At 44.0% G+C, this 22,759-nt stretch overlaps 1 protein-coding gene across 2 annotated transcripts in view; it reads right to left on the reverse strand.

Annotated features, from left to right (window-relative positions):
- Ppfia1 (PTPRF interacting protein alpha 1) overlaps positions 1-22,759 on the reverse strand; it is an 86,255-nt gene that overhangs the window by 33,612 nt on the left and 29,884 nt on the right. For both annotated transcript variants that reach the window (XM_038322992.2, XM_038322985.2), the window contains exons 3-13: positions 16,604-16,705; positions 16,266-16,430; positions 15,222-15,296; positions 14,809-14,910; positions 14,420-14,638; positions 13,037-13,183; positions 11,076-11,210; positions 9,724-9,807; positions 7,838-7,969; positions 1,803-1,865; positions 1,213-1,292 (exon numbers count right to left, since the gene is read on the reverse strand). In XM_038322992.2, the coding sequence (XP_038178920.1) occupies positions 1,213-1,292; positions 1,803-1,865; positions 7,838-7,969; positions 9,724-9,807; positions 11,076-11,210; positions 13,037-13,183; positions 14,420-14,638; positions 14,809-14,910; positions 15,222-15,296; positions 16,266-16,430; positions 16,604-16,705 (1,304 nt within the window). The remainder of the gene's footprint in view (positions 1-1,212; positions 1,293-1,802; positions 1,866-7,837; positions 7,970-9,723; positions 9,808-11,075; positions 11,211-13,036; positions 13,184-14,419; positions 14,639-14,808; positions 14,911-15,221; positions 15,297-16,265; positions 16,431-16,603; positions 16,706-22,759) is intronic.

Here is a 22,759-nt window from a genome sequence, read left to right on the forward strand (position 1 = left end):
GGTGGAGCTCCCAAAGCCACACTCCTCTCCTGTTACCTGAACTGTGTCCCATTGCAGGGTACTCAAACATGAGCACACTTTCCTCCATATTAAGCCCCTGTCAAATCTAAAACTCCTTGTTAAAGAAAGTCACACATTAGCCAGCTGTGTGGCACTTGGGGAAGGTGGGAGGATCATGAATTTGAGGCCAGTCTGGGTTACAAATAAAAGGAAAATGACTCAGCAGTTAAGAACAAGTACTGCTCTTCCAGAAGTCTTGGGTGTGGTCCCCAGCACCCATGTCAGGTGCTTAGTACAGTTTCAGGAGATCCAATGCCTTCTTCTGGTCTCTGTGGGCACTACACACACACACACACACACACACACACACACACACACACATATACAAGCGCGCGCGTGCGCGCGCAATTAAAAATAAAATATATTTGTCTAAAAAAAGAGAGCAAGTCTCTTACAGTGATGCTTACTAGCTCCCAACAGCAGGTCTGCTGCTGCAACAGTGATGACACTTGCCTCTCTCTATCACTTTGGTCATGATTACTCTGTTCCCAGGGCCCTTTCCATCTCTTCCAGTGCAGTAACCCACCTCTCCCCCTGGCTTTGCATTGAGGGTTCTTAGTTCTGTACGGGCACCTCTTCTGGTGTGAAACAAGTCAGGTAAAGAGAGGCTGCAGGAAGCCTAGCTTATACAACACCCCAAACTCTAAGTGCAGAGGCATCTGCACAGGCCCTACACTGTCCCCTTGCCTGCTCCAAGAGAAAGTCTGTTTGCTACCTAATAGTGTCAACAAGTGACCACCTCAGTAACTTCTACTGAAGATCAACTCTCATAAGAAATAAAGCCAGAAGAGTAAGACCCAGCGAGAACTGTTTCTACAAGAAGACAAGAGGCCTTAAGGGCTATACATTAAGTGCTGTGGCCTTGTCAGGAGTGGAGTCTCCACAGCAGCAACAGTGACCTTTCACAAGCTAGTTCCAAATGCAGCGCCAAACCCATGAGCAGTGGACTCTGGACAGGTGCAATATGACTTCTCTGTCAAGCCTGTTCCTCAATCTAATCATGTTCTCTCCAATGGGCTCCTCAGTCAGCATATCCAAATACCAAGGGACTTCTTCCCACCTTCTGAAACTCCACTGTGCTGCCCACAGAGGCAGCAACAAGCCCTTGTGCACGCACAGGGCTGAAAACTTGCCCATATGTGATCACCATACCCGTGATGAAGTGAAGGGCCTCTCAGTCTCATCTGGTCCAGCTCGGCCCTCAGGGCTTCAATATTCAGGACAAGTTGGTCCTAGGAAACAGTAAACAGCTTATATGACAGCTCTCTCATAAGGACTGGGCACCTCTAAGGTGCATTTCAATTCTGAGAACACTTTCTGTGTCCTAGAGCAAGCAGAACTCAGATCTCTAAATCCATGGATGCCCTAATAAAAAGCAGTGCTCCTGGTGATAGGAGAGTTATAAAGGGACAGTTGCCGAAGTGTAAAATGCACTGACTGCATAAAGGACCCACACAGCCTGCCAAGGTCTTATCACCTTATCCACCCCCGCCCACCCAGCAGATCCCTGCTGGCCCTGTCCATGCTAATGTTAGTCTCAAACAGACCCCCTCAAGGACCCAGGGTTGTGGACCATGTACACAAAGTGTTCAGCATGCTCACTGAGGGGCTGCACACTGTTAGGACTAAGAGAACTACCAGGAGGGCTTGACTCATTTCCTTCTAAACACCTATGGTCACTGTCACAGCAATAACTGAAGTCAGCTCTTCTGGAACTTCTATTGATTTGGAGAGTGAAGTACCTTATCATGTTGTGTCTCTTCCAGTTGCTTCTTTGCATTTTCAACTTCCCGTAGTAGAGAATTCTGAAAAAGAAAATGTCCTTCAAGGCTGGTTCTTAAAACGGGCCATGGAACACACCTGCTGCACCCGCTTAAACCAGAGAGCAGCCCCAAAAGAAGGGTATGGCCATGGGACGCACCTAGAGCAAGGCCACAGCCCAGTCAACCAATGCCAACCATGAGTGAGATCAGATGCTAGTGTGTCCGTCCCTGTGTACAAACTATTTCTTCACTAACCAATCTTAAAGCAGGCTTGCCACATTCATGGTGCAAGGGCTTTGCTGATGCTGTTTGTTTTTTGTTTGTTTGTTTGTTTGTTTGTTTGTTTGTTTGTTTCAAGAGAGTCTTATTCTGTAGACCAGACTAGTTTAAAACATGGTCACTTAGGAAACATAAAATTAAGTTTCACATGTAAAGTTAAAAGACAAACACATTCTTATCCAAAGCCAGTCCCTTGCATGCCTATAGTCCCAAGACTCTGAAGGCTGAGGCAAGAGGATCAGGAGGAGTTCAAAGCTATTATTAGACCAAGTCTATTATTATTCCTGCGCTATTATTAACTATCTAAAAGAAAAAAAACTTTTAAAACCTTCCCCATAGCCAAGGACGATGCATGGGTGAGGAGGTGAGAGGGGTTATTCTGCACAGTCTCTGACAGCCCCTCCAATCTTCACAGGTGCTCACAATTCTCCACCAGCAAAACCACATGCAAGTACCATCCCCAGTATGTTTCTGAGCTACATCTCAAGAGATGCAGCATACTGGGTCAGGCCCTCTCAAGTGTGAGTCCAACTACTGCCCAACAGGGTCTCTCTGTGGAGACTCACACCTCTGTGTACTCTGGATCATCTATGGCCTCCACAAAGCAAACTCTAGACGCCAGGCTTAGTCTTCTTCCAAACCAAATGAAAGAAAGACGACTGCTGAAACCAGGGAGCGCCTTAGCTGAGCTGACTCGATCCCTCTACTGCGCTGTGCTCTTCAAGTGCTGCATGTGTAATGAAAAGGAAACTGACACCCAATCAAAGTGCAGATACGGTTGAGGTTTGGCCAAGCTAAGTCCTAGTATAGAGGCCTGTGAGCCAAATCAGCTAGAACCCATTTCTGTCAAAAAAAAAAAAAAAAGGAAAACCAAGCTTCACTGTGCTACCTAGATTTATATCGGTGATGTAAGCTCAATACTTGTCAGAGAGGAGGGAGCCACAATTGAGAAAATGACTCTATAAGATCTGCCATAGGCAAGCCTGTAGGACATTTTCTTAATTAGGATTGAGGTGAGCGGGGATTGTAGGTAGGGGCATCCCTAGGCTGGTATTACTGGGTTCTGTAATAAGAAATTCAACAGATCCACTGTATCTGGCTTGAATCCAGGAGTGATGGCACCTAGCCTTTGAAGTAATCTTTCCTAAATAATCAGTGACTGTTATCTGAGTTGTTCTTCCGACAATTCACAGAGCCTTTGCATAACTTAGTCTGGAGACAGACCTGGCAAGCAACTCCAGATAAGAAGTTTTGGCATTCAGAAACTGACTTGCTAAAAGTGTCTCTTGTGTAACAACAATAAAGAGGCTTTTGTGAATACAGAAGCATCCAAGCTGACTTCTGTTTCTGCTAAAGCCATAAAACATGCAGGAGTGACTCTCTTCAACTGTCCGACTGACCTGCATAACACAGAACATGGGACATTTGGTGCCGAACATGAGGCACAGAGAAAAGAGGGATCCAGACATTCCAGAACTAGAGATAAAAAGTTTGCTCATGGGGGCTGGAGAGATAGCTCAGCAGTTAAGAGCATTACCTGCTCTTCCAAAGGTCCTGAGTTCAATTCCCAGCAACCACATGATGGCTCACAACCATCTGCAATGAGTTCTGGTGCCCTCTTCTGGCCTTCAGGCATACACACAGACAGAATATTATATATATAATAAATAAATATTTTTAAAAAAAGTTTGCTCACTAGTAAGTGAGGACTCCCGGATTAGGCAGGTACAACAGGGAAGCCCCATCTCAGGAGTGGCAATATGTACATCTGCTAAAGTGCTTGCTAAAAGGAAAAGCATTAACTGCACAATTATTGAAAATATTACAGATATAAGTAAAATGGCTCCTGAGACAAAGAATAAATCAAGGGAAAAGGTCCTTCCTAGTGGAAAAAGAAATGAAAAACATTACTTCATGTATAAATTAGCACATGAAGGGTAGAGATGCACCGAGAATGGAAAGCAATCTAACTTGAGAAAAAGAATGCTACTGAGAATTGTAAATGTAGGAAAGATATAATGGAAAGAAAACATTTGGAAAGAGGAACTTGAGAAAGGAGTCTAATGAACAGAAAGTTAGAATGGATGGAACATGAGTAGTCTGGAGATAGAAATGAAAGAAAGAGACAAAAAGTTTTAAAAAAGGCTTAATGTGCATCTTCAGCTCAGTTTCCTTGCTTAAAAAAATCCAATTATACTAAAACAGAATAGTAATACTGAACTGCAGGTACCTTTGCCTCTAACCAAAAAAAAAAAAAAAAAAAGACTAGCAGGAATGTAGTGAGGAGCTGCGGGCAGGCCTGCTTTTCATCCCGCCCGTCTCCCGGCCACCAGCTAGCTTATGCCCCGAAATAACAACACACAAACTGTATTCATTTAAACTCTGCCTGGGGCTACACAGATTATTAGATATGGGTTAAAGCAAGATATGTGAGAATAAGCTAATAAGAGGCTGAAACTAATGGGCCAGGCAGTTTCTTTATTAGCCGATGAAATCAACTCAAACAGAAGACCCTCCCACATCACAGGAAAAAAAAAAACCTGCCTAGGAGAAAAGCCAAGAACAACTATGGCTGTTATTGGTAAAAAAAAAAAAAAAACAACACCCATAAAATTTCTTGGTACTAATAAACCCTCTGCTTAGTATTATTTTGGATAAGAATAGATTTTTGTATGATGATAAATTCCTAAGGTTACAAAGGCATACTCTGGTTAACAAAAATTAACTTAGAGATGTATGTCTAAAATTGTAAAATTTTAATCTTATAAAAGTTACTAACTTGTCATAAACTGTTAAAACATAATTAAAACATGCAAATTAATCACCTTATAAGTGGTCAAATTTTTTAATGTGCTCAGAACTAAGTTTGTAGCTATGCTAAGTGCAAATCAATTCATTTACAGGGACAAGCTTTGGCTATATGTCTTTAAGGTTAAGCCTCCCAACAAATTCTTCCCCCATGGAACTGTTTTGAGATTGCTCACAATTTTGTTTCATGTAGAGGATCAACTGAATAAACAGGTACTTTCATGCTTGCATAGAAAAACCCAATTGTTTTCTATTTCAGGATTTTCTATTATTATCTTAGATATTTCTAAATATCTTGTTACCTAGTAGAAAAGTCTTAAGTTCATAATTAAAATTATCCTAAAAGTTTAAAGATACCAAATCTTAGATTAAAATCCTTAAGTTTAAATCTTTAAAAATTGATGACCATTGTTAATTAAATGGATGTTGTTTGCTTTTTAGCTTTATGCTTTCCTTTGGTCTGATAAAAGAGCAGACTCCGGCAAAAAGAAAATAGTTAAAAGAGGCTCCTGAGTGCCTGTCCTTTAGTAAAGGCATTGTTTAATACAGCATAACGACAAATTTGAGACATTCCAAGCTTCTAATGCATAACTAATAATAAGTGAACATCAACTAATATCTGAATTATTATTATCAACTAATATTTGAATTATTAATTTGGCTGTCTTGTTTTGAACATTCTCCGCTGTCAGGTATGTAAAGATCTGTGTTCTACAAAATGCACTACAGACATGTACAATGCCTCTCCCTAACTAGTCAGCTAAAAGACACAGCACCAGGCATGATACAGGTCCCTAAAGACGCCAACAAAATACCATTGTACTATATCTGACACTTAACTTTGTCAAACAGTTAAAATATATTTCCTTTCTAGGACCCATTACAACTAAAAACTGATAATGTCCCTGTTTATGTATGCAATAAAATAAAACAATTTTTCTGCACATTATAACATAAAACACATTACAAGGATACCATGTAATCCTACAGGACAAGCAGATGTTGGGTGATCTAATCATACTCTAAAAGAGATGCTTCTTAAACAGAAGAGGGATATGAGGGCTTCCAGAGATAGATCCCATAATGCTTCATTAACTTTCAATTTTTAAATGCTACTGAAGCAGGGACAGCTGCTAAAAGGCACTGAGCTGTGAAAAAACTGCTGAATTGAGTCAGCCTGTGTACTACAAGGATGTTTTAACATCAAAATGGAAACCAGGAAAAGTGTTGTGATAGACCTGAGATTATGCTTTTGTTTCTGTAGGAGACAAAAAATTGTACAAGAAAGAGATACAGAAAGCCTTTGAAGTTGATGGCTGATTCTCCTTCTTGGGGACTGCTTAAGAAATTGTCTGACAAAGGAGAAGAACAGTTTGAGTGGCTGGGGAACCTTTGAATGCCACAACTTTGTTCCTTGCTATGCTACCTGTGGTAACTGTTCAGGTAATGAGGACATATTGGGCCTATATTCCCAATCTACCAACTAACACAGGAGTGAGTTGGGGAGATAAGGATAGCCCTGTGTGGTTAATGATTCTTCTTGGTTACCTGGTCCTTATACCCAAGAACCTGCTGAGTCTCTGGAAGAGGGTAAGGAAACCATGTACCAGGAAATCCTATTTGAATGGGTAGCAGAATTCAATGTAAGTGAGTCAGTCACCTCAATTAAATGTTTTCTTTATAAGAGTTGTCATAGTCATGGTGTCTCTTCACAGCAATAGAAACCTTAACTAAGACAAGTGGGAAAAGGTAAGATACATTTAATGGGTCACCCTAATTCTTCTCAAATGATTTATGATTTACAGCAGGAAATTAAGGAACTTGCTCCAAAAGGTTACCTGATAAGACTGGAATGGATATTATGGAAAGCATTACAGATACTTTAGCTTCATTTATTTCTGTACATTAATTTTGACAGATTTCTTGTTCTCACGACTGTTATTCTTGTACTTAGAGTAACAACTTACTGTTATTGAAAATGTATTTTTAGCTTGTTTTCATAAGATTATGAAACAACACAATAGACAAAAGGCTGTGTCTACTTGAAAGCTCCATGATCTTCAACAGAGTTGTATAAGAAAACAAGTTCAGCAAAGCATGGGGAGCAAGCCAATAAGCAGCAACCCTCCATGGCTTCTCCATCTGCTCCTACCTCCTGGTTCCTGTCCTGCTTAAGTTCCTATCCTGACGTCCTTCAATGATGAACAGTGATGTGGAAGCATAAGCCAAACAAATCCTTTCCTCCCCAAGATGCATTGGTGAAGTTGTTTTATCACAGCAACATAACCCTGACTAAGACACTAACTATGTAGTTCAAGCTTCTTCAAGTTCAAGTTCAAGCTTCTTCAAGTTCAAGTTCAAGATTCTTGCTTCAGCCAGAGTGGACGGAGCAGGGTGTGCATACCACATGCAGCTTATGTACAATTGTAATAGAATAAAGCACACTATTCATCATGTTCTGACTAAGCTACTTGTGTGGAGTGATGAGAACAAAATGACATGATTAAGCTAGCACTGTAAGTCAGATGTATTTTATTTCTACCTGGCCCTCTGTGAAAGCCACTGGTCTTCTCCATCCTACAGGTCAAGGCTGGTAATCAACACTTGGACACTGATTATTATTTCAGAGGGCCCTAGTTTGATATCCAGCACCACATGGCAACTAACTGTAATGCCAACCCCAAGGGATTCAAGACCCTCCTTGGGCACCTGTCGTGCAAGTAATGTACAGACATACATGCAGGCAAAACACAAGTACACATAAATAAACTTAAGGGGAGGACAAACAACAAATAGCACTCATATGGGCAGAAACACAGCCAGTCACTAGCTAGCAGGTGACAGAGAGAAGCTAATGTCTTTCCCTGTCTGCAGGAGAGCATGTCCCGAGCCATACTCCCTGAGAGCATAGCAACTCATCTGCCCACCTTGTCCTCCAGCGCCGCCATTCTCTCCTTCAGATGCAGCTGCAGCCTCTCATTGGACTCCGAGAGCAGCTTGTCCACAGTGTCAGACAAGCGTTTATTATGTTCCTCGTTCATCTTTTCTCTCTGCCTTGCCTAAAACAGGAGGAGAAAGATTCCAACTTCAGGCTCATATCTGGCCCTTCATAAGCACCAGGACCAATGGCCACCAGAGCTGTGCTTCCTTCCTCTCATCCACAGGGGACTTTCAGGTGCCAACTACCTTTGGGACAAGAGAAACTCAAGACAACCATGGTGAGGCTGTGCACTAGAAGGGGTTGCTTCTTTTTGCTAAACCAAGACCTATGAACATCTCGAGAATATCACCAGCCTCTAGCTCTCAATTTCCCTTAGCAGAGTTCCTTGAGCAGACAGAAGAAGCTTGAGGGGATCAGTTCATTTGCATATTGACCCAGGTATTTCTTTTGGTATGAATAAAACCATGGGTCTGACTTCTTGTGGAAAAGAATTAAAAGTACAAAGTGAAAGCTGAACAAGCTGATCTTTAGTCAGGGGAGACACAGGGCATCTCTACCTACGCTCAAAACTACAAATGGAAATATAGTAACTTTACAGGCCAGAGTTATGCCTGCTCAGCACACACCCAAACCTATCTCACTATCTCACCTAGACAGGACTGAATCCTCAAGGAAGGGCTGTACCAGGCCCAGCAATCCTGTCGGGGGAAGCATGCGTGGTAGAACCTCACAAGGCCCTCAGGTTTGTGCCCAACAGAAAATAGCTCTCACACGTGAGGACGCCTCCCAGGCAGGCACTTGACAGCCCTTCTCTGAAGAGTGTGCCTGTTTCTGTCCACACTTGAACGCTCTCAAAGTCAAACAGCTGGAAGTTCAAGTGTAAACATGATTGTCTATTCAGGGCTCAGTGACACTGTGTATAAGCCTCACAGGCTCTGTGACTATGTACCTAAGCCTATGTTGCCTAAGACCTCATACAGGAGTTTAAAAACCATCATTTCCCCTAAGTTTCCCTAGGTCTGTGCAGCCTTAAACTGATGGAAAACACTGGCTGCTGTGTCGTGCAAAGGTTCCAAAGTCACACACTCAGGCTTTTTCCCTCTAGAGCATATAGGGCCCAGGACTGTTTCTTTCTTGCCCTGTGTCCTGATGCCTCTTGCCTGCATCTTCCAGGACAAGCCCTATGACCCAGTTAAAACAACACTCTCCCAGCTGCTTTCTAAGGCAGGTGAGCATTGGTACGCCTCCTGCTCTGACACCATCACATCCTGAGTGACAACTCAGGACCTGAGAACAGGGTCAGTGCTCTGGCCTGAACACGGGACTTCAGTCCCTCATGCTGAGCAGGGCCAGTAACCTAAGACAGGCCTTCAGTTTTAGTTTCAGGCTCTAGGAAAGTGTCTTCCAAATGGTGGTTGCAACCCCTTCCACAGGGGTTGCCTAAGACCATTCTGCATAGCAGATATTTACAATTAGTAACAGTAGCAAAATTACATGTATGAAGGAGCAATGAAATAATGTTATGGTTGGGGGTCACCACAACATGAGGAGCTGTATTAAAAGATGACAGCATTAGAAAGGTTGAGAACCACTACGCTGGGGCAATCTGGCAGTTCCCTTGAAGGGATAGAAAAGCAAGAAGTCTTGTGGAACTCAAGAAGCCTGACTGTGCCTTCAGAACTGCCCTACACCTCTGCTGCCACCAATGCTGACACAACAGCTGGTGTGTAACAAACACACTGGTGCAGTCTGGAAAGACCAGAGCACAGCTCCACAGGACAAGAACTGGACAGGAGGAGGAACTGAGACAGAGAAGCCCAAGCCCACAGTGGCCTGTGTCCCACCTCAAACCAGAATCAGCTCCATCCATACCCGCTGCAGTTCCTGATTCTTCTCCTCCAGCTGTGCCTCCATCTGCCGCAGCCTTTCTTCAATGTTGCCATGTCTCTCCTCAGCCTGTCAGCAAAGATAACAGAAGCTGACCCTCTGCTCACTGCATTTACATCGGCTACACACTACTGCAGCAGCAGCAAGCACCACATGCGGTGTGGACCATGTTAGATCTGGCAAAGGGACAACACTTCCTCATATCCATCAGTACCTCTGTGGTTTCAATGTGTATACTGTGAAGTGACTCATCCTCTCACGTTGACTTGAAGCACGGCAGGTGCTAGTGACTGCCTTTCTGTGTGTCTGTCCCCACCACCCCCAACTGGCCTGCCTTTGGACAAGTCATCCACCGAGTGCCTCTGGAGGTCAGCATGTGGAGCAGGAAGCAGCAAGCACAAGCACAGGGCACAGTTCTACCTTCCTAAGCTTGGAAGTAAGCTCCAACAGTTTAGCTTCCTTAGCAGCAGAACTCCCAGAAGACAAAGGACCAGACTACAAAGCAACAGGACAGGAAGGACAGCAGGGAGAAAAGAAACCAAGACTTTAGGAGGGGACCGGGGAGGACAGAAGCAAGGTTCTATTACAGTTGACTAGGACTCCAGTGTCCAGACCTAGGTGCATGAGTGGGGACAGGGCCCACCCTAGGTTTCCCTCACTAAAGGATGCTATCTCCTTCTGGGCCCCTCTCTAGCAACCAAGCCCAAGCCTGGGAAACAAGACTCATGCCGGGGATACACACATAGCCTCTGTTCATGCTGCTGTGTCTCACAAACAGGGCACCCACCCATTACTCTCGAAGCTCCTGATTCCTGCCTACCCCACTGTGGATGGTGAGGACCCAGATGGCATACACCTTAACAGCAGTAGTGTAAACAACAGCATTTTATTAAAAATATTATTTTAAGCATTGTGACGTACCAGCCATTCTGCTGGCTGAGAAAGGAAGGTCAATAGAGGCAAGAGTTGAGGGCCAGCCTAGATAGTGAGACTCCATTTCAATGAGCAAACTAATTTTAAAGTAATCTCAAAAGAAGGAATTACCTAAAAACTATGTGACTGTCTTAAAAGACAAATTTCATCTTCCTTTTCTAAGAGAAGCTACAGCCTTTCTTCAAGTTGGTGAGAGAAATAACCCAAGCAGTTGTGACTCTTGGACCCTGACATAAAGGACAGCAGCTTTTACCTGACAGGTTTGGGGACTCATGGAGAATACAGGTCTTGACCTATACAGAAACAGCGTTCCCATCACATAACAGCAGAGATGTTCCGTAGACAACAGTGCACTGACTAGAACAACAAGGCCTAGCATGTGGCCCCACACAGCCCAGACACACCTTGGAGAGTGCAGCCACCCTCTGGGCCAGTTCAGCCTCCACCTCAGGCAGCGTCTCAGCTTTGCGAAGGGTCTGCTGCAGCTTCTGCTCTGCCAACTCCAAACGCTCTTGCAATTGGCGGTTCTTGTCCTCTGTCTAGAAAGGGTACAGCACCAAAAGCTCAGGCTGATGATTCAAACACCTAACAAAGCATCTACTGGTTTCAAAGCTTTTATCTGTTTTTATAAAAACAACAATAGAGGGTTGGAGAGATGACTCAAAGGTTAAAAGCACTGGTTGCTCTTCCAGAGATCCTGAGCTCAATTCCCAGTAACCACATGGTGGCTCACAACCATCTATATTTCCTTCTGGTGCCCTCTTCTGGCCTGCAGTGCAGGCATATATGCAGGCAGAACACTGAATACATAATGAATAAATAAATCTAAAAAACAAAACAACAATAAAAAACAAACAAACAAAAAAAAACAGTGGAGCAGTGGTGGTGTATACCTTTAATCGCAGCACCTAGGAGGCAGAGGCATGGGGATCTCTGTGAGTTCAAGGCCAGCCTGGTCTACAGAGCGAGTTCCAGGGCAGCCAGGGCTATACAAAGAAACCCTGACTCTGAAAAACAAACAAAACCCAAAACCAATACAAGTTCCTATACACTAAAGGAATGTGAGTTATTCATCAGAGTTCCTCATTCTGACAGGAAAGGAGTCGCTGCCCAGAGAGCTGCCTGAAAGCACAGGCCACTGGCAAGCTGCTTGGGCTGCTCTGTAAATGCTTGGATAGAAAACCTACTGCAAAAATCTAAATAAGTGCAAGCGGGTGAGTGCAAGCACAGGGGCTCCTGTCTGTGGGCACCATCCCCACCCAGCTCTGTGTATGAGCACAACACACTCCAGGTCTCACCACAGTTTCTGCACTGCTTCACAACAGCAGTTTTCACGGCTGCCTAATTTATTTTTGGTCAAGCAACACCCTTCACCCTTTATAAAATACTTTCAATCAGTTGATTGGGTTTTTCTGGTTAACTCCCAATGACCTCAGACCATATCCTGAGGAACAGTACCTGCCAGGCCCTATAACCTCTGACGTCTAGAGCTACTGAGTGCACTGTTCAGCATTAACAAGTTCTTTACCACTACTTAGTGAAAGGGTTGAGAAGAAGCAACTGGCTTCCAATGAAACAGAGAAAGGGCTTGGGAGATGGCTTACTGGGCAGAGTACCAGCTATGCAAGCATGAGAAACGGAGTTCAATCCTCAGCACCCACATTAAAAACAAAACGAAGCAAATAAACAAACAAAAACCACTTGCTTGTAATCCCAACACTGGAGAGGCAGATATAGCAGGAAGCTTGGTACTCACTGCTCTGCCAATCAAGACAATATGTGAGCTCCACAATCTGTGAGAGATGCTATCTCAAGACCTTACATGGAGAGGCTCTAGAAATAGCCCAGCTATTAAGAACATTTGCTGTTCTTCTAAAGGATCAAGTTTGATTCCCAAAACCCACATTCACTGATTTACAACCACCTGTAACTTCAGTTCCAGAGGATCCCATCCCTTCCTCTGAACTCCACAGGCACCTACCCACACACAAAACACACTGATTAAAAATAGAAACAAAGCTTTAAAATACATCTTAAATTTTAAAAAGAGTTAAAATTAAGGTGAAGAGCAATATAGAAAAAGACACTGACTTTGACCTCTGGCCTCCATATGCACACATCCATACATGTAGGTACACATGTTCATGAACATACAAACATGCACAGGCACAGACAGATGCATGCTTATACCAAAAAAAGAAAAGAAGGAAATAGAAGAATCAAGGTTCTATAAACTGGTAAGAAGTAATTCACAAGAAAAATGACATCTGGACTTCATTTCCAACATGCACATTACAGGTTAAAGATCTTCAACTTCACAGCTGGAAGTAATTAAGGCTAGAAAGAGGCCCACAGAACCCAGTACCTGTCGGTGCATGGAGTCTTTATTTGCAATTTCATTTTCAAGTTTGTCATTGAGGTCATGCACAGACGTGGCTTCACGCTGTGCTGCGAGGTAGCGTTTCTCAAGGGTGGTGATTCTCTCCTCCATATCCTCCTTCTGGGCCATTGCCTGTGTTGTAGATTCCAGAGGGAAATGGGGGTCATAAATGCAGAACTTATCAGAACACTCAGGAGACAAAAAGACTAAATTTATCTCAAGTGTGAAACTGCTGTTTCCCCAAAGTAAACTGTCAGTTTTTCCAGACTGAGTAGAATGGATGTACTTTAAGCATATTCACCCACATGATCAGCAGCTTTGCCTGGTCAATCTGCTCATGTCGCCAAGTGTTTGTATACTTGACTACACAATATTAATAAAACACCACTTCATCATATGACACTTCAAGCATCCAAGAATCTGATGGCACTGGTGGTGAAGGAGTAGCCTGTGTCTGCCCAAGCAACAACCAGGTTCACATAGCACTGCAGGCAGATTGCTTCATTTTCTCAGGTAAGAGCTGAAGAAACTTGCAAAGCTCAAGCATGTTGACAAATGAAACTAAAGTCAGCAGCAAAACCAATGCTACATAGCCCAAACACAGAGACCAGGACCAGAACTTTTGGCATGTTTGATATCTGTCTGCCATCCCCAAATTCGGTTTTTAGCGCCTTTCCTATTCTGCAAGTGATTGTTCGCAATCTTTAATATATTTTTTGAAGAAGCAAGTCTTAAAAGAATATCACAATTTTCTGACACATAAATAATTCCCTGTGGCCCAAGGAAAGCACAACCTAGTAAGTTCTATAATACATACAGTGTTTCCTTTGATCTGAATTCTTACAACAAATCACATTCGTCTCCACAACTAAAGCTCCCTGATCTCACATATGCTAAAAGGTCGGGGCCTCATGGGGTAACAAAAGGCAGATTCAGATGGGACAGAAAGAGTTTTACAAGACAGCACGCAACTCTCATTTCTTTTCTAATGATTAATGAGGGTCTTGTAAATAGTTACCAAGGAAAAATAATTTTGAGGTGCATATATAAATAGGTATTTCCATAAAGACCCTGATGACCAGAGTGTAGCAACCTCAGTACTCAACACCACACCATCCAAAATGACAGAAGACAGCTGGCACACTCCCTCTAACTGACATAACTGACACCATGTTTATGGGTTATGTGGACAAGTCAGAAGAAATAGAACACAAGGAAGAACACTGTAGCAGCCAGCAGCCATGGAGGCATGTGAACCCCACAAGAGGGCAATGCAGGAGGGAAGGACACAAGATCTGTATCCCAAAGGTCCCTGTAAGTGAGAGCAAAGACAAAAGCAACAGGAGATCAAGTGTACCCCACACTCACTTCACGGACATCTCGCTGCAGTTTCGTATTCATCTCTTCAGACTTGATAAGGTCTTTTCTAGCTGTATCCAGATCCTCCTCCAGCTCTGCTGCATGACTAGACAGGGAGGCCAGGCGCTCCTTCATCTGGCTCTGCTCTCTTGCCTGCCTGTCTATGACTTCCTGCAGCTCCAGCACTTTGGCAAGATCCTCGTGGCTCAAGGAGCCGTCGGAAGATCTCTGAAAAGCATAGCCTTATGGCAGTCTGTTTGGCATACCTCCAGAAAAACAGGGACCCTCAGAGGAACCTGTACGCTCCCCAGAGGACAAAGACTTTGCCACTGTTCCCCAACAGCCCCATGTGGCAAAACAAAACCAAACACCCCACAGAAAAAAAGTCAAAGACTTGCCTTGCCATTGGTGCTTGGTGTGTTTTCCTGTTCATGGTTCCCATCAACCATTCCATCTGTTAGTGTTTTCTTCTGATTATTCTGTTCTTTAAGAATCATTAGCTAAAACAGAAAATTTGAACACACCAGCATGAGATCTTTACGTAAGAGAAACAAGCAAAGGTGGCCAGTGGCTTTGAAAGACAAGTGCTGTAACTGCTGTGCAGCCAAAGTCTCCAGCAGAGCTGTAGAAACCATTTGGCATCTGCGGACAGAGAGGCACTTAGAAGAGGCTGAGGGCTGAGTCCAGTGACACCAGCAGGCTGACCTAGGAAAAGTAGTAACTCCGGTGTCTATTACTGTCTCACACTTCTAAATTAAGCAACGATAATCAAACCCTTCAGTCGAACCCCATGACAATACCCCAAGCTCACCTCTTTGTGGGTGGCACCCAGCTCCTCCTCTAACAAGCTGCACCTCTCCAGAGCTACTCGTAGTCGCTCTCGTACCTGCAAGAGAAGGGCTGAGTGTGCACTTGGACTCCTGCTGCATGCCTAAGGCAATATAGAATTAGTGGAATATAACAGATGGCTGTCTACTGCCACCGAGAATATCCAGTGGCTTTGTTTTGAGTAAGGCTGACTGGAACTTGTGAACTCCTACTGTCGCAGTCTCCTAAGTGCAGGGACCACAGGTGCGTGTATTTTAAATCTGGCAAAATCTTATTCCTAAATAAATCAGGGCCGGGCCATGGTGGCACACGACTTTAATCCCTGCACTTGGGAGGAAGAGGCAAGAAGATCTCTGAGTTTGAGGCCAGCCTGGTTTACAAGATTTACAAGAGTGAGTTCCAGAATAAGCACCAAAGCTACAGAGAAACCCTTTCTCAGGGAGAAGGAAGGAATGAAGGAAGGAAGGAAGGAAGGAAGGAAGGAAGGAAGGAAGGAAGGAAGGAAGGAAGGAAGGAAGGACAGATCAGACCACTAAATTATTATTATTTGCTTTTTTTGATGGAGAGGGAAAGGGAGAGAGAGAGAGAGAGAGAGAGAGAGAGGGGGGGGGGGGGGAGGGAGGGAGGGAGGGAGGGGAGGGAGAAAGATCAGACCACTAAGTTATTATTATTTGCTGTTTTTGATGGAGAGGGGAAGGTTGAGACAGAATCTTGCTACATAGCCATAGGGCCTAGTACTATCTATGTAACAAAGGCTGTCTTTGAACTCTCAGCAATCCTCCTTGTCTCTTAAGTACTAGGATCACAGGCTTTAGGAATCATACTAGATCCAAATTCTTATCAGCACATTGATAGAAAAATTTTACATCTTTTAAGACATTCGAGGCAAGGATGCTCATCAGCCACAGAGGCCAGTGCCTTCTAACAGAGAAGCCTTTCACAGGAGCTCCAGAAGTTATAAAACAGTGACTACAGCACCCATAAGGCCCCCTGACAGGGCATACAGCTATCAGTGTGGTGGCGGTACCTTCTCATCCAAGGCTTTGTGATGCTCAAACAGTGACTTCAGTGCTTTCAGCACCTCCACCTCGCTGGACACGCCTGCAGGCGACTGTGCCTGCCTCTTCACCACTGTCATCCGCAGAGAGCGCTCGTGCCTGGACACAAGGCACTCTAGGTGCTCCAGCAACAGCTGCAACAGAGCCCAGCAGACAATAAAGTGCTTGCCTCATAGGTAAGCACTCCACCCCACAGCAAGGGAAGATGGATTCAACTCAACACAAGCAGAGCAGCCCCCTAAGGTCCCATGATGCTTAATGGGCTGATGGCCCACTCTGCAGAGTGGGAAAGGCATAAGCGACTGACCCTGGTGTTGTTCCTCTCTGCCTTCAGCTCAGCGATTTCCTCCTCCCTCTCGAGAAGCTGCTCCCTACATACGTTGAGTTCCTTCGTGAGCGCAGCAAACTCCTAGAGGGCAACAAGCACAAAAGGACTGAATGAACTCATGAGCACACAGAAACCTCAGAGAAAAGACTCCAAGAGCCTCTACTGCCCCCACCCACTAGAATGCACAAAGAAGATCCTCCAGGGAATGGGGGACTGATTGGCCTATCTGCGGGCTTCCCTAATAACTCAGACCCTCACTAAGCTGTCCAGCTTTCCCTCTCCCTGTTTCCCAGTCACAACCAGTGGGCACGCTGAATCCAAGCCCACTTCCTCAGCAACCTCAGGAGATCAGGAATAAAGCAAGTAAAGACACTTAAAGTGTCTGAAGACATGTGATTTAGGATTACTGGAAACAGAAAAGAAAAAGCCTCCAAGACTGCTTACTGTCTGGCCTGACCTCTCTGTGGGCATTTCATGGCCAGTCTTTTTAGGCAGAAAGTGAGCTAATCTTAAAAACTGATTTTTCACAAGACCAAACCTTTTGCAGAGAAGTGGAGAGAGCTCCCAAGTTGTCATCCCCATTGCTGCCCCAGGGCACTCCTCGCACTGTCTACTGAGTGTTCAGGACATCAGGAACAAGTTGAGTATAAGCCATGAGTTCACATGAGCCTGCCAGTTTCTCAGTGGAGCCAAGCCCTTTAAAATAATTATCTGAAGTAATGCACCTGCTGTTTCTCTGGGCTTTTAAAAGGAAATGGGAGGCATAATGGGCTGCCTGATACAGAACAGACATTCAAAGTACAAAGAGTGGTTGTTGAGCAATTTTACTTTTAAAAAGCAGTCATGTGAACTGGGCAGTGGTGGCATATGCCTTTAATCCCAGCACTCAGGCAGAGGCAGGCAGGCAGCCTGGTCTACATGAGTTCTAGGACAGCCAGTGCTACACACAGAAACCTTGGCGGGGGGGGGGATCATGTTCAAATCACATCTACATCAGACCTTTGCCCTCAGAACCAACTGACCACCAGTCGCCTGCTCTTAATTCATCAGACTGGCCCAGAAACGCTATCCTATGCCACAAGCCAAGCACAGTCTGTGGATGAAGAAAGGCAGTCAACAGTCAACAGTTGAGTTGTCTTAAGGGGAGCAGCAGGAGGGAGACAGCAGAGATGGTTGAGAGTGCAATGGTCAATGGGGAGCCGCACAGCATTTACACACACACACACACACACACACACACACACACACACACCCGTGGCTGTGGGAAGCAGTGTCATTTTAACTTATTACTGTCTCTCAGAAGAAATTAGCAATTCTCCTGCAGGAATAGTAGCTGTAGTAATCCATTCTTGGTCTGGCAGCAGGAGTTTGGCCAGGGAGACCATGAACACCGAGAGTAAACACAGGCTCAGATGGCAATGCCACATGTTGCAGCCCTCAAGGACTTTAAAGGAAGCCCTGAAGCTGGTTCTAAAGAGCACAAAGAAGGCTGGGGGGGGGGGGGGGGGAGACTCAGTGGACCCTGGTGCTGTATGGGTTAAGAGACAGGGATTCTAGCACAAGGATGGCTCAAGACTACAGAGTAGAATGACTGGGCAGAGCATGCTCTGAAGGGAGAGGAATGGATATGCCATATTTAAGATAAGCAGACAGCAATGTCAGAGGGGGCTACAACTCCCAGTCAGGGCTCCTGGTATGTTCAGGAGCAGGATACCAGTAGAAGGAAAGAGCCAAGTCCTGGACAGCCTGAAATGCAGGAGCACCAACAAAAGACCCAGATGTCAATGAGGCAGAAGCAAAATCACTAAGACACTGGTACTGGCAGATGAAGTAGGCTGGCCCATTATGGGAGTGAGTGGTGAGACAGAGGTCAATGGTGACAACAATAGTTCTGTGTCATGGTAACTGGACTAAAGGAAACAGTACAACAGTGACGTCAGAACCAGAAGCAAATCAAAAACAAATAGTGCAGAGGCTACATACAGAGAGAAGATCAGCCTTTCAAAAGATAGGACTCTTGTTTACAGATGGCAAGAATCACGGGCATCATGCAGATAAGAGGCTGAGGGGAGAGGCAGAATTTCTTGGGCACAAAGCAAAATCAGAGTAAGTAAAAAGAGAAAAATCCAGATTGGGGAGGCAGGCTGCTGGAGCTCCTTTGGGAACAGAGATAGCTTGAGTTTGGGGATGGTACAGGATGGCCCCCAGGACAGACAATACTTCCAGCACACAGTGGCCAAGAGGGTAAGAGGAGGATGAGCACACAGCTGCAATGACAGCAGAAGGGACTCACAGGATTTCAGAATGGCAAGAAAGAGGGAAAGGCTCAAGACTGGATAGGGATAGAAAACTGTCAGCATCTTATGGTCTGAGGTTCACATTCAACAAACACATTTCATCAAGAAGAAGCAAAAAGACACACAGGCAGACTACACAAGCTACAGGCCTGTTACTTCCTGGGATGAGGGAGGATGACCTACAGACGTCCTCATTCTCATACAAATCTACATCCTATGTCATCACCTGGCATCGCTCCATCTCTCAGCAGCAAAAGCAAACAGCTTGTAAGTTTTCCATTCTTTTTTAGGGCAGGGTCTCACTAGGTAGCCCAGTCTAACCTTGAACTTATGACCCATCTGCTATAGCCTCCCAAGTGTCTAGCTTTGGCCTTCATCTTTTTCATATGTTTGTTACAGACTTGCTTTAAGCTGTTTTGATGTGCTGGAGTTCTTTCCCCACTCCCCCTCTCCCCTCTCCCTCTCTGTGTAACAGCCTTGACTGTCGTGAAACTTATTCTGTAGATCTGGCTGAACTACAACTCACAGAGATCTACCTGCGTCTGCTTCCTGAGTGCTGGATTAAAGGTATGTGCCACCATACCCGACTCCATGTGTCTTTTTCTTACCACAGAAGGACTATATTTATTCTGTTACTTCATTACATATGCATATTTACCATAAACTCAACAGCCCAGACCTATGATGGCACACTGCTCCAGCTACAAAAAACAAACTCACAACACTTGGCATCATTTTATTCAAAGAAAAAACTTTCTCTTGCCTCAAAAGGATCCAACAACTGAAAATGTTATCAAAGCAAATTTAATTTAGGAGTTTAGATAAACAGCAGGCAGGAAATTCCAAAGTAGCAGACTCCAAAACCACATTCCTGCTTGTATTACTGTTGCACAAAAAAAAATCTACAAGACCCTCAGCCATGTGCAGTAGGAATATACACATCACCACATAGGGCCCAACTCTTCACATACCCTTTTTTCTCTTAAAACAAAATTAATTTCAACCAGGCACATTCAGATACTCCAGTCAACCCAGCACTCAGGTGATGGAAGCAGAAGGATCAGGAGTTCAAGACCATCCTCAGCAATATAGTGAATTTGAGGCCAACATGGGCTACATGAGATCTTGTCTTTAAAAAAATAAAAAATTAAAAAAAAAAGAAAGAAAGAAAGAGAGAGAGGGATTAAAAACAGTATTGCCAGACTAGGACGGTGTGATGGCTTAATTTATAAAGTGTTTGCTGCACAAGCACAAGGACCTGAGCTTGATCCTTAGAACTCATGTTAGAAAGAAAAGGCTGGGTGCAGTGTCCTATGTTTCTAAACCCAGTAATAGGAAAGCAGAGGCAAGAGGATCCCTGGGGCTCACTTGCCTGGCCAGCCTAGCACCACTGGCCAATCCTAACCAAGAAAGACAAGACAACCTGAGGTTGTACATGACCTTTATACAGACCTGCCTTTATACATACACACAAGCAAACAGAAAATGATCATAACCTGGTGCTGAAGGTCTGGCCTGGTTGTTAAGAGCACTTACTGCGCTTGCAGAAGACATACATTCACTTCCCAGCATCTATATGGCAGCTCACAAAAATAAGTAATGTTTTTAAAATACTGTAACCCAAGTATGCTACTTATATTTTTTTTAAGATTGGTTAATTTCTGTTTAAGTCTAAGTATGTGTCTGTCTGTACACCACTAATATGCCTAATGCCTGTGGAGGCCAGTAGAGGGTATCAGATCTCCTGGAACTAGAGTGAGACAGTTGTCAGCTACCATGTGAGTACAGAGAACTGAACCTGAGGCATCTGTAAGAGCAGCAACCTCTCCAGCCCCGCTTTACGGTCAATGAAAGAGAACGGCAGGCACCAAGGCCATGTGAAGCTGGGGACTGTGTGTTCTTCACCACTCAAGGTGCCATGCACAGTGGTTCTACAAACCCAAGCTATTTACTGATATTGCCATAACTCTTTTCTTTTTTAAAATTTATTTATTTATTTATTGATGTTGCCATATTTAACACACATCATAAGCACTGAGGGTTTGGGTCATTCATTTAAAATCTAAGTCTGGCAGCAGGCTTGAGAAAGCTCAGCAATTAAAAGCACTTATTTTACAGCTAACAACCATTCAAAGTCTGACACCCTCTTCTGACCTTCATTGGCACTAGGCACACACATTGTGCACAATACATACATGCAGGCAAAACATTCATACACATAAAAATTAATCCCCCACAAAAAACTAAGTCTGTGTAAAACAAATCTGTATTTCTATTTGACATTATCAGAGAAGAATCATTGAGAAAATAATATTAACTAATAATATTATTAGTTAATAAAATTAACTAAAATTATATTAACTAATAATAACTAGTTCAAGAACTTGGTTTCTCACAATGCTTAAAACTTTATCATTTCTGGACAAAAAAAATCTGCTCTGTCAGAATACAGAAACCAAATATTATGGCTCTAAACCCATAATCCGGCCAATGTGTTCAGACCCTCTGGATCAGAAGCATTTCTCTCTACAGGCCTCCACCTCCTACCTTCCTACTCTCCAGGAGGTGGCACCACTCCCCACCCCCATCCACACTACCTAGCTCACTCAGTCCCTTCCACACCTGTGATACATTCCATACTCCATACTCTGCCAGCACCATCAATGACACCTTTTAAAGTTTAAAATATATTTTGTTACTGTACTAAAAACTTCCATGATTGCTCCAGCATTTTTAAAAAGGCATCTCTACCACACACCACGTCTGAGTCAGTCTGAGGACACTGTGCCGCTGAAAAATAAGTCAGACACAGAAGTACAAATATTGTAGCAAATGTGAGTGTTCTCATCTGCACTGTTCAATTAAAAAACAAAAGAATCCAAACTGGGTGGAAAAGTTCACCAAAGGCAAAAAAATCTGTATCTTGTCATTTTAGGACACAGTCAAAAGACAACACAAAACAGTAAAATGCATCTCAACACAAAAGCCAACCTCACAGCTGACACACTGGAGTGGACATTACTGTCCACATTGAAGCAAACCATGGGAGAAATGAGCTGGGGGGACAATCTGGCCCATGATTCAAAGTCTCTTGGGACCTGCCCAGAGCCAACGGCCACAGAAGCAACAGCTTGTCAATCACCGGGCATCAGTAGCAGGCTAAAAATGGGTATAGTGGTGCGCTGCTGTGGTCCCAGCCCTTGGGAAGCAGAGGCAGTTTGAAAACAGCTTGGGCTATGGAGAGAAGCTGTCTCAAAAGACAAACAATTCTGTCACAAGTTCTAGTATGTCTAGTTCTTTTCCCATTTCTCTTTTTGAAAAATCATGCAAAGTCCACACCTAACCTTAAAATCTCACTAGGAAGGACTGTTTTGGTGAAAGCAAATACACACTATTCTCCTTGTGCATTCAGATCAACTGCAGAAAAATGCACTTGAACTGCTAGTGCTGTGACGTCCTGCAGCCAGTGAGGGTGGTGCTAAAAGTGACCATTTATATCTCCAAGTGGAATGGATTGCTGATCACTAAAACTAGAAAAAAAGAGCCAGCAAGATGGCTCATGGGAAAAAGCACTTGCTGCACAAGCCCAACACACTATGGAAGGATAAAACTGATTCATTAAAGTTGTCCTCTGACTTCCACACATGTGCTATGGGATATACAAGCACACATATGCACAAACACTTGCATATATAAACATACACAAATAATATATAAAGTAAAATCTTTGGTTTTAAAAAGAGAAAGAAGAAAAGGTTGTCCCTTTTGTGAACAAGGTAGAAGCTCAATGGCATGGCAGTAGGGACCAAGCACTTGGAGGAAGGACTTGCTCAGGGAT

The sequence above is a fragment of the Arvicola amphibius genome, chromosome 1 (assembly GCF_903992535.2).
Source record: "Arvicola amphibius chromosome 1, mArvAmp1.2, whole genome shotgun sequence".
Classification (NCBI taxonomy): domain Eukaryota; kingdom Metazoa; phylum Chordata; class Mammalia; order Rodentia; family Cricetidae; genus Arvicola; species Arvicola amphibius.